This window comes from Schistocerca gregaria, chromosome 5 (genome assembly GCF_023897955.1).
Source record: "Schistocerca gregaria isolate iqSchGreg1 chromosome 5, iqSchGreg1.2, whole genome shotgun sequence".
Classification (NCBI taxonomy): Eukaryota; Metazoa; Arthropoda; class Insecta; order Orthoptera; family Acrididae; genus Schistocerca; species Schistocerca gregaria.
In genome coordinates, this window is record NC_064924.1 from 186,401,677 (window position 1) to 186,414,082 (window position 12,406).

Consider the following 12,406-nt stretch of genomic DNA (forward strand, 5'->3'; position numbering starts at 1 on the left):
ATAAACAAAATAGCGTTCACAAACAAAAGGTATGCAAGGGAAACATAACAGCATCGAAAAGCGTATTTTCTAATAGGGCTGTCAGCTTGAAAAGTACTTATGTAATGTATGCTTATAGGAGTTTTGACAACATGGACGTGAAAACAACGGAAACATGAGTGTGGGTGGACATATCAGAGATATTTAAGTTGATTTTTAAGCAACTTTCTGTTGTCCAGTCAATTTCTTTTCACCACCATTATGTTCAAAAACTCCAATGATCGATGTAAGATGAAAAGCAGAAATCAATTTTTCCAGCGGATTCACAGGCAAGATAGCAGTTGATATTAATAACACTTCTCTGCCAGTGGAGTAGTTCGAATGCCCGTTAGAGATCCTTCGGCACTATAAACCTTTTTAACCTTGGAGTGAACTATCAGAAGGCGCTGTCACCTGTATCTTATCTGTAATCGACCTTCTCTGCTGATGTAAATCGCGTAAGTCTTCATTTACTTTCTCGGAAAAGAATGAACCCAATTTAGAACCGAGTGTGGGATGTGAAACTACTTACATCTAAAGTTGCAATTAGATAAGATCTTGATATATTTTCACTCGACAGAATGTGATCAGTTGAGTAAGAGAACTTTGTTCATCTTCTTGGTCTTCGGGAAATTACATTTCGATAGAACTGATAATAAATCATTCAGACTGGTACTATATATGTCGGCTAAAGGGAAGGGTATGCTGTACTTGCCACCCGCCATGCTTCGCGCAGCCTCTGCTCTTGTCTTGTGCGTCGTGGCGGAGTGTCTGGCGTTACCCAGCCAAAGCAGGCACTGGCGCATCGCTTATGACCGAGTAGTCGGTGGCAGTGATGCCAACATTTCAGACTACCCCTACTCGCTGCAGCTGATGGTAAGCGGTGAATTTTACTGCTGTGCGTCAGTCATCTGCGCAAACTGGGTGCTGACGGCTGGACATTGTCTCGAAGGCGTCACAACCGACATACTGAGCTTCCGGGCTGGTACTTCCATGCGAGACACCGGCGGTACAGTCCATGACGCGCTCACTGCTATTTCACATGAGCAGTACAATACCTACACTCTCGAGTACGACATCGGAGTTGTGCAGGTGAGTCGCTCGTAGTTCCTGACATCATTATTAGACAGCACTGATATTGGTCCATTTACACTACGCCACAATGAATTAATGAAGTAGGCAACACTTAACTTTATTGAAATAAAAATTGTTTAGGTAATGTTGGAGGCGGAAGGTAAGGACGCTCATGAAACCCACTTTTATTTGATTCTGTTTCGTGATATCCCATGCTGCCTTAGTCACTAATGGTCCACTATGAGTGTGATACCAACTCGGACAGCCACAACTACAAATGTGTATAGTTCATGCAGCTTCGCTACTGTAGCCATAGTAATACATTATTGTGGGTGGGCGAAATCATGAAGAGGGCAACGAAAAGGGTAACGGAGAGGCGAAGCAGGAAGGGAAAGAAGAAGGAGAATGGAAGGAAAGCAGGACACTAAAGTGGGGTGGAGTGGAAATATTTGAAAGGATAATGTGAGGAGACTTTCCGTAACACTGATCTCACCCTTTTACAATCACACTTGAGTCTTACCTTCGTCGTACAGTTCACGTCACTCTGCTAATGCCAAATAAGCCAATGCGTACAGTAAGGATGTGATTTTGCGTCCTTTGGTTTGTCTGATTTGGCTTTGCTACAATCTCCAACGAAAAAATTAAAAAGGAAGAAGTGTGATTTTGGACTGTATGTTTGGACTGTTTGGCATTGTATCATACAAAACAAATGATGAAAGTAAGCAGCAGAGTTCAAAAAAAGTGGAGTGATGCCTGCTGTCGAGGTAGGGAAAGGGGGGGCAGAGGGCTAAAAGTCAAAATCTGCTATGTACCTCGGTTACTCTAGTTACGCCTTAGAGGAGATGACACACTCGTAGGCATCTTCACGTAGGGGTCAACAGCCTAACGTTACAGTACACATCTGCTGTCTGCTGGTGGAATCCAGAACGAAGAGTTGGAAAATATAGTCCAGATCACCCCTTGCAGATTGTCCAACAGAACTATGATTTCATCCGTGGGACAATGTCTGTTCACTGTCCTAAAGTTTCCTCCTAGCCCTGTACCATTATTAGTTTCCCAGTGGGGAAGTGTAGAGATTGATAAGATGCTCTAGGGTCTGATACGAACTTCTCGATATATCCCTTGTCTATAAACAACAAATGAGAAATACGATAACCCGTGGAGTCGTTCGACAGCACAGTGATTGTCCTTGTAACTACATAAGATGTTTCACGAGATATGGAATATAGGTCAGTAACTATCTACTCAAAAACCTATAATCATTTGATAAAGATGATCTAAATGGCACAAACAAAAAAACTACAAATAATCACTATTTCATTATGAATATTAGTTTTTTCTGTTTATGCATTATTTAAGTAGTGTTGTAGGTATAGTGTCCATCTTCAGACAATAGTGGTCGCAGATACACAGAGGCCCGTTTCAGACTTCTTGAAATGTATCCAAGGATCATAACGTTATAGACAACGCAGCAGACGTTTATTTGGAATATATATGTATCTCCTGAAAGGATGGTACCATTAACTGTAAACTGGAAGCTAGGAAGAGTTCTCTCACCAATCCGAGTCCACATAGTTTCACTTCCTTACGCTCCTTACCCTTGCTTCCCCCAACCGAGCTAGCTATCCGTGTTTAATGTTCTGCCATACACTAGATGTTTACATCTAACCAAACAGTGAAGGCTTTCACGGTCCGATATTTCAGCTTTACCTTTAACCATTCTTCGTTATTATTTGGAGCATTAACAAGCAAGTATGTACCACCTGCTCTCTCTATAGGACCTTGCTCCCCGTTATCTGATATCTGCCAAAAATATTCATTCAGCAATATCCCTGTAGGATCAACAGCGCTACTGATCTTGTTATCACCTGTACCGCACTTCTTGTATGTAATGTATTAATGCCTGGAAAACTAATAAACTGTTATCGAAAATGTTGTTTGAAAATACTCTTCCCATTAACAGACATGCGTCAGGAATCTTTCTGTATGGTACACGGACGTTGAAACACCTCTGCCCTCCCTCAGAATAAATTGCCTTGCTATTCAAAAACTATGCAGTGTATGAATATTTTTTCAATCATTATTACCTCATGGGTTCTTTACATAAAGTTAAATTTATCTGATACTGTTTGGCACTGATTGTAATGGTTTCACGTGATAAAATCTTAATGTGACCGCATCCCTTTTGTAATAACCTAATAGACATATTACTGACTATTTGCTCCATCCGTGCACCAACTAAAATGGAACTAAAGCTCACAGTGTGTGGAGCCTATTAGGCTCGGGACAATGGCAGACGTGATACAACACAACGATCGCTTTCCACCTGCTATTGATATATTTATCCGTAAGTGGCCAAAGGATATGGCAAGTAAGGCTGACCAGACACGAAAACATTTTCGGAAGCTCCACACAAGTTCACACTGAGACACACTTAGTTATTTGGCATTAGGAAATTGACGAACATTTTGAAGTGTGCACAGGCACTGTGCTACTGTATGAGCTTACATCATCGCGTTTTAAGTGGGGTAACTGAACAGGCAGGATGCTACTTTGGATACTTCTGTACTTTTTTGTATTCGCTCAACAAACAGGAGAATGTATACTGTTGCTTTACACTATGACTGGTAGCTCGATGTGACTTTCATGATCGTTAATGTTACGAACATGGAACAAGTTGATATTTAATGGTAAAGTATTCTAGTGCAACGTTTTCCTACTCCGCATTTACTATACGCAGTTGCTTTGGCACTCTACAGCGTAGTCGATCCTCGATCCTGATTCATTGTCAGAAAGTACTGCTCCATTTTAAGAGCACTAAAAGCAACAAATTAAGTTGTTACAATACAGCTTAGTAAACACCAAACAACTTAACTTGTTATATTTAGGTCTCATGAGAACATTGGATTTTCTTCATAAGTTCCCATTCTATAGTTCTTGAATTTCTTGCACACAGAAAACACAACTAACTGCCTTTCTGTCTGCAGAGGCTCCGCTGAAAAATAGCACTGACTAATCAAATAACAGTATTGTTTGCTGAAGCCCAGATTCAAACGTAGATTAGTAGATTGCTGTGTTAATTGATGTACCTCACAAAATGACAGCCATAACATATAGAAGGAATTCCTTAGAAACAAATGACTGAATTCTGTTCCTCGAAAAAGATTAAGTGGCAGGCGACTAAAAGCAAAATACAGGTATATCTGCTAAGACTTTCTTGTAAACTAATTCATACAGTTTCTGTGGAAGTTAGTTTCTGGCATGGAAAAGTCCTAATGTTGGAAACTGGTGAAGTTATTAATTTTATAACGCGGTTATAAGTGTAATTGGCGGATATTCGTTATTTTAATGACGTGCAATGTTCCAATCTGCCCATTTCAGTAAGTGTTCGACTAGATATACGCAACCTTTCTTTGAGCTACGTGTGTCAATGTAATTTTGGAACTATATTATATTGTGTTACGAATCTCACTTCTAAGACGTTTAAGTACTTTTGATTCTCCTGGTTGAGTTTCTTGTCGTAAAGGAGCGTTATTGACTCGTAAGGAGAATTTGATCTCATACACTTAACATCTATAGAAAATCAAGGAAAGTACAGTTGTCATCAGAATTACACTACTCGACCACAGTATTGTTGCACTTGGCCTTCCGTGGCTGTTATCGGAAACAGGCAGTGACTCTACAGTACACAAATAGTGTAGACTAAGAAAAGCGCATCGGACTTTGGATGATTTTACGACAGTTGTACATAACATATCAAGTGTTTCAGCGTGTCCTCGTAAAACACCACGGCAAAAACTCACCATAAGCCGGCAGAAGTGCCCTAACTAACAGGTGCAATAATATTGTGCTCGACTGATATGTTGCAAACAGCTGAAATATTGTTGTTGTCGGCAATGGTCTTCCGTCCAAAGGAAGGTTTGCTGCAGCACTTCATGCTACTCTATACCGTGAATCCTCTAAATCTCCGAATAACTATTGCACACATATCCATTCCAACTTACTTACAATATTCGTCTCTTGCTCGCCCTCTGTAATGTTTAAACCCACACTTGCCTCTAATATTAACTGACGATTCGTTGATGTCTTAGCACGTGTCTATCAACCAATCCCTCTTTTTAACAAGCTGTGCCACAAATATCGTTTCATTGCAATTACATTCAGTGCCTCCTCATTAATTATGCGATATATCGATATGATCTTCAGCGGTCTTTTGCAGCATCACATTTCAAAATCTTCTATACTCTCCTTGTCTTAAATGCTTATCGTCACCGTTTCACTCTCGTGTAAGGCTATACTCCACGCAAATGCTTTCAGCAAAGAACACCTAACATTTAAATTTATACTCAACGATAACAAATTTTTCTTCTTGTGAAACACTTTCCTTGCCACTGCCATTCTGCAATTTATATCCTCTCTATTTCATCCATATCAAATTATTTTACTGCCCCAACAGCAAAATATATTCTCTACAAGTACTGTCACATTACCATATTTGTTTCTCTCAGAATCGCTTGATTTCATTGTACATTCCATTACCACTGTTTTGCTTTTGATGGAGTTAATCTTATGCCCTGCTTTCAAGACACTATCCATTCCGTACAATTAATCTTCCAAGTCCTTTACTATCTCTGACGGAATTACAATGTCATCGGCAAACCTTAAAGTTCTTATTTCTTCTCAGTGAAACAGAATTCTTTCACCAAACTTTTCTGGTTGGTCAATGTGCAGATTGAATAAAATCTGGAAATGCTGCAGCTGTGTCTCACCAGCTTCTCAATCACTACTTCTGTTTCCAACACCTAAATTCTTTTAAATGTTCTGTGGTCATTGTAGAAATACCCTCTCGATCTTCTGGTGCCTTACGAGTTTCAAGGAGTATATTGCAGTTAACATTGTTAAAAGCTTTCTCCCAGTCTACAAACGCTTATAACATAGGTTTGCCTTACCGAATCTGCTTTCTAAGGTACGTTATCGTGCCTCGGGTCACAAAATTCTTCAGAACCTAAATCGATCTTTCCAGCGGTCGGATTCTACCAGTTCTTTCATTCGTCGGTAAATACTTCGTGTTAGTATTTTGCAAGCATGACTTATTAAATTGATAGTTATATAACATTTACATTTGTCAGCTTCTGTATTATTTCGGAATGAAATTATTACATTCTTCTTGAAGACTGAGGCTATTTTCTTCTTTTCTCTTTGATACGATTCCCCAATACATACTCTTGGACTAATTTTATTGTTCCAACTACCGACTTGCAGCTATACATCACAATGTGCTTTACTTCCTGTCTGAATAATTTCCATTATTTCTTCATACGTTCGTTAAATCCCATTGTCATCTGCGCAGCCAATTGCATAAAAACATCTACTACTGCGATGGGTGTTGGCATTGAGTTGGACTTGGCTACGATAATGCGTTCAGTATGCTGCCCATAGTAGCCTACCCAATTAACGGATCTAACATTCTACACCCTATCTGCAGAATACCAGTTTTGCTTTGCTTAATTAGGACGTCTTCCTGAGTAGTCCCTGTGTGGAGATCCAAATGTCAGAGTATTTCACTTCCAAAATAATTTAACACTAAGAATGCTATCCCGCAAAGTTGCAAGTCATCGTGGAAAGTAATGGCTGTAGTTTCCTCATGCCTTTAACTGTTCGCAGGTCCAGCACAGTAAGGCCATGTTACGGAGCTCAGGGACTGGGTGTTGTGCTGTCTTCATAATCATTTTATCCCTATCCGGCTGGCAGGTCGCCCAATGTGGCGTCGAATGTAATGAGACCTGCACCAAGGCGGCCGGAACTGCCCCGCAAAGGGCCTCCCGGCCAATGACGCCAAAGACTCATTTCCATTTACTGTGCGAGGTTGCGCAGTGGTTAGCAAACTGGACTCGCACTTGGGAGGACGACGGTTCAGTCCCGCGTCCGGCCATCCTGATTTAGGTTTTCCGTGATTTTCCTAAACAGCTTCAGGCAAATTCCAGGATGATTCCGTTGAAAGGGCAAGGGCGATTTCCTTCACCATCGTTCCCTAATCCAGTGAGACCGATGACCTCTCTGTTTGGTCTCCTCCCCCAAATCAAGCCTCAACCCAACCAAGGCTACCAAGACTTTAGAAAACCAGACAAGTCTATCGTCCAGACCATCAGTCCTGCAGATACTGAAAAGTCTTCTCCCTTCTTCAGGAACTACATGTTTTTTTCTGGCCTCTCAACAGATACCCCTCTGCTGTGGTTGCACTTACGATATGGCTGTATGGTCGAGGCACTTCTACGCCGGCAATGCCTTTGGTTCGTGTGGCAGGCAGTTGAGACAGACATGAAATGTCACTTAACTTTATTTTGTGACTGAATGCATGGTCCACATGAGCTGTATAATTTTTTTATTATCTGTGTGATAGGCCATTTTCGAACTTTGCTCATCTTCACGCAAGTATATGAAGCTTTCAATATCATTTTACGTTGTAATATATTTCTGGGATATGTCGACAGGATTACATCTTACTTCTGTGCCTATGTGGCACAGAAACAATAAACTATTGAACGTCGTTACCTCCCTTAGCTGTCACAAACAGAAAGACATCAGTCAGTTTGTCTTCTAACAGACGTAACCATATACAGTAGTATACAGCTTTTGTGCCACATACAGCAGTAAGATGTATTCCTGCATACATGTTCCATCGATATAAAGTAAACAGAAGCCTAAAACTTAATATGTCCTTAAAACTGAGTAAAGATCGAATTTCACCAATCACATATATAACAAAAATTTATACAGTCTACTTGGACCATATCTTGATACACAACACTCGTTGACGCTGTCGATCCCCACAAAAATGAAACTTAAATTTGTGTTGCAAGTCATATAGATGAGAGTGCACAGGAGTAATCCATTATCGAATCGACCTGGTACATGCAAACGATGTTTTGTGCATAAATGTCAGTAGAGAACTGGAACTATGTCCCAAGCGACATTCTCAAATTTTTTCATGCATTCACGGCGTAACATAAACAGGTAGCTGTAATTCTCATTATCGACACGACTCATGCAGAGGACCACCACTCATGGGAAGGCAAAATCTGACTCTCATCACTTAACACAATTATGTAGCAATGTCTAGTTCTGCAGTTGCGGAAATATAAGAGAGCACTGTTCCATTAATAGACAGTTGAGGAAAGAGCTACAGAAGTAACATGTTTGCTAAAGAAGTTATTATCATTTTGTTGAACTTCTGTAGTTAGCTGCTTCCAAAGTACACTTTTTATACTTAGTATATTCTAATGGTTAACGTGACCGCTACTGACCTTCTCATTTTGCTCTCATTTATAAGATCTCTGGATCATTTCCGTTGGGAGACAACGTCCAGACAATCGGCCTGCCTGCTGCAGACTACGACCCACCTGGGGGTCTTGCTGCCACACTGACCGGCTGGGGCGTGATTACAACCAACGGTCCTCTACCAGACGTGCTGCAGAAAGTCGACGTCAGCGTCATCGACAGGGAGACGTGCCAGAGCATCATCAACTCGATAAGCAGGCTGAGAGACCTGTCCCACGTGTCTGAGCGCATGATCTGTGCCGGCGAGGCGGGCAAGGCTGCCTGCGGTGGAGACTCCGGCGGCCCCCTGGTCAGCGGAGGTACGCAGATCGGCATCGTCTCCTGGAAGATGAGCGGCTACTGCGAGAAAGCGGGTTCCGTCTACGCCAGCGTGGGCAGTCTGCGCTCCTGGATTACAAGCAAGACCAATATCTAATGGTTCGTTACGTTTCACTTATGAGCACAAATTGTCTGTTGTAAATACGTAACCTGAACATCAAGAACTTTAACTAAACAGTTCACGAAATTCTTATCCAGGCGCCAGGTAATCCGCAGTGATACAAGAGAAAGACTGAGTCCTTCGATGGAAATCATCATCCTCACTCAAACTCTCTGTATAATTCCATTATTAAATGGATTAGTAAATATCACACGTAGCTCTTTTTAATATCGATGGGTAGACACTATTACAAATAGATAATCATCATCAATTTTAAAATGTTGAGTTTATCGTTGAAGTCCACTATCCCAAATTTTACTCGTAGCTCTATATTTATTAGTTCAAATGTTTAATGAGGAGAGAGTGAAGATATTATGAATGAACCGAAATAAATGTATTTTGCAATATAGACAGAAAGTACATTTTAAAAATAGTCTACTGTGACATTTTATAATTTGCCGTCAAAATGTGCAACTACGAAATTAGAAAAATGTGGTTAGTTTGCTACTTCATTAAATGGAGGTGTTACGATTTTCATAGCGGTAAAGTAAAAGATGCACTTCAATAATTTTAAAGCATGTACCGAATTAGGTACTAATACATGGGACTTCTTATTCGCTTTTATCTGCCCACGATTTGTATGTAGACTCATGATAAAGCTATTTAATGTTTATAATACAGACCATATCTGTGATATTGATTAAAATGACAGGATACATTGTTCATTTGAATTAAGAACAACTGAAAAACAAGACAAACTTGTAGGCACAAATTGTAGTGTCACTTCATGCAAGTGCTATGAATGTGGATTTCATTTTCCTCAACTGGTATCGTAGTATGTAATTTTGTTTTCACATGTACCCACTAACTCGATAGAGATGTGAACATTGCCCGTTATGGTCTATACAGTTTCCATTTTGATTTGCAGTGGGCCAATTTCAGCTTTATAGTCATCAGTAAAACTCTATCAAAATACATACATAGAGTAAAAAAGCAACACACACAAAAACAACAGAATGCCATGTTGACAGTTTAATGCACTAATGGAGAAGTTTGGCGTTGTGTATAGCTGAATGTCCATGGCCGTACCACGCAGCGTCTGGATTACTAATTTACGTTTATGACGTCATATCTCTAATTTGTAGCTAGAATCAGCACTGTATGGGGATACTGACTGATAATTTTTTTGCGAATACAGTTGGTAGAAAACAAGTAATAAATTTAAATGTCATACATGATGTGGAAGGTTTTCATCATCTCATAGTTTATAAATCACACCTGAATTCTGAATTTTGCACTTACATCCAGTGGTATAAGTACATACTCTTCGTAAAATATGTTGCAAATATAATTAGTAGAAAAACGTTTTTAATTATAATGCCTTGTCTTATGCGGTTCTTCTACTGCACGAACACCGGAAAAGTAGAAAGCGACAATCGTTTATCATTTGCTCATTTTGTAAATGTTCCCAGCGAGGAAAAGTTTCGTAAAAGTTGTAAATAATCTGTAACGTTTCTTGCAAGTCGCTAAGTGCTGTAGTTCACAAATAGTGGATGGTAAAAATCTGGAAATTAACGCGTCGCAGGCTACCCTCCTGTTTTATCCTAACCCAGTTCCTTTTATGATTCTTACCCCAGGAGTGATTGTCACCTGGCAGTAAGGTATATGTGTACCAAGTGTGTATGTAAGCAGTTCAGTGGTTCAGGAGGAGACGTGGAACACACACACACACAGAGAGAGAGAGAGAGAGAGACTCATCCTTTTCTATAATATGTATAGATGATACGTATGAGTAAGTACCAGGATTCATCTACCTTCCACCTAAGATATTGCAATACATGTAGCTTGCCAAGGAATCCATATGCAAAGCCATTCAACACTACAATGGTAGAAACAAAATAGCGACAATTTTATTGTAACTTACGTACGTATTGAACAACAGACCACTGAAAATCAACAATCTATCATACACCAACATCAAATTTATTTTCGTGGTACGCCCATATGCAGGCTGTAAAAGAAAACAGTTGCCCCAGCGTATAACAAAAATATTCTCAAAGACTTTAATATGCAACAATTTTTTTTATCGACAATATGTACCTCACAGATGGCACGCATTGAATTCATTTTGATTAGTTAACATACTGAAGCACATCTGATTAACGTTGATATTTAAACACATCTGGTTAATGTTGAATGAGACTCTGACTGCAAAAGCACATCTGAAATTAATTATGTAAGGACATGTGACTGATACTGACTGTAAAAACGCAACGGACCGATAGTGAATATACGAAGTCAGCGTATTAATAATGGGTTTACATCTGACTGATATTACTGTTATTTACTCAAGAGCTCACCCACAGATAACGTCTCTGGCGACATAGATAATTGTCCACTATCTGTTCTATCGTAAATATAATGATTAAAAAAACACTGAAGCCGGCCGCGGTGGTCTCGCGGTTCTAGGCGCTCAGTCCGGAACCGCGCGACTGCTACGGTTCCAGGTTCGAATCCTGCCTCGGGCATGGATGTGTGTGATGTCCTTAGGTTAGTTAGGTTTAAGTAGTTCTAAGTTCTAGGGGACTGATGACCACAGCTGTTAAGTCCCATAGTGCTCAGAGCCATTTGAACCATTTTTTTTAAAACACTGCAGTAGGCCTTTACAGTTATTGCATAAGTTACCACCTACCTGGGATTTCGATCGCAGTGCGCTTTTTACAAGAACATAAAGCTGAAAGAGTGCAATTCCATACTAAGACTTGTAATTATTAATCGTGCAGTGAACTAACTTGATCCTGGTCATCGGTCTACCAGAACTTTCACATCTTCAAATACAAATCATCTTCTATCAACTTTCTGGATGTCATACCCTAGTATCATATGCTGCTATTAAGACAGAAGGGCGTCTTCAGAAAAAAAAAAATGATTCGAAGCCTTGGAAATAGGTGGCACGCGATTAACAAGTTCGCAACAAATGTTGCTGTGTAATAACTTACAAGGGTAGAAAAATACGACTACATAATTTGGCAACAGCAAAACTTATAGTCAAAGTACTTTAAACTAGAGGCGCAAGTGTTCATCCTGTGTATCGTTCGCTCAACGGAAAAGAATTCGGGTACAAGGAAATCCTAACCAAAACTCATTAAGTGAAACATAAAAACATCTGAACTGCGAGTCCGCTTTGATGTAGAGCACCTTATAATTTGTTGACTTCTTTATTACACAAACTAGTTTCAGCGACCAACATGACATCATCAGTTGGTTCTTTAATTCTTATTTATTATATGTTACTAGAGTTTTTTAAGAATTACTGTGGCTATTTGCTTCAAATTATCTGTGCTATCTTCTGTTACTGTTTTTTCTCAGCGTGCATCATGTCATCTGCTAGTTCGTTGGAGGGTATTTAGCTAATTCTGTACACAGAAAAACAAAACTTTCGCACTTTGTTTATGGTCACGAACATTACTCGTAATGTAGGATAATGATTTATTTGGTACGGGTTGCATACAGTGATGGGAGCACAGACATTCATATGTACACTAGCAATACCGTGTA

At 39.9% G+C, this 12,406-nt stretch overlaps 1 protein-coding gene across 1 annotated transcript; it reads left to right on the top strand.

Annotated features, from left to right (window-relative positions):
• Positions 1 to 741: 741 nt before the first annotated feature.
• Positions 742 to 8,958, top strand: LOC126273280 (trypsin alpha-3-like). The gene is made up of 2 exons (XM_049976824.1): positions 742 to 1,110; positions 8,423 to 8,958. The coding sequence occupies exons 1-2, from the start codon at positions 742 to 744 to the stop codon at positions 8,843 to 8,845; spliced, it is 792 nt and encodes a 263-aa protein (XP_049832781.1). The 3' UTR covers positions 8,846 to 8,958.
• Positions 8,959 to 12,406: the final 3,448 nt, after the last annotated feature.

Bases quoted from the DNA above. Each gene is read 5' to 3' on its own strand.
- LOC126273280 (XM_049976824.1), top strand. From the start codon at position 742: ATGCTTCGCGCAGCCTCTGCTCTTGTCTTGTGCGTCGTGGCGGAGTGT. The intron at 1,111-8,422 runs GTGAGTCGCTCG...CTCATTTATAAG, and splicing joins ACGACATCGGAGTTGTGCAG to ATCTCTGGATCATTTCCGTT.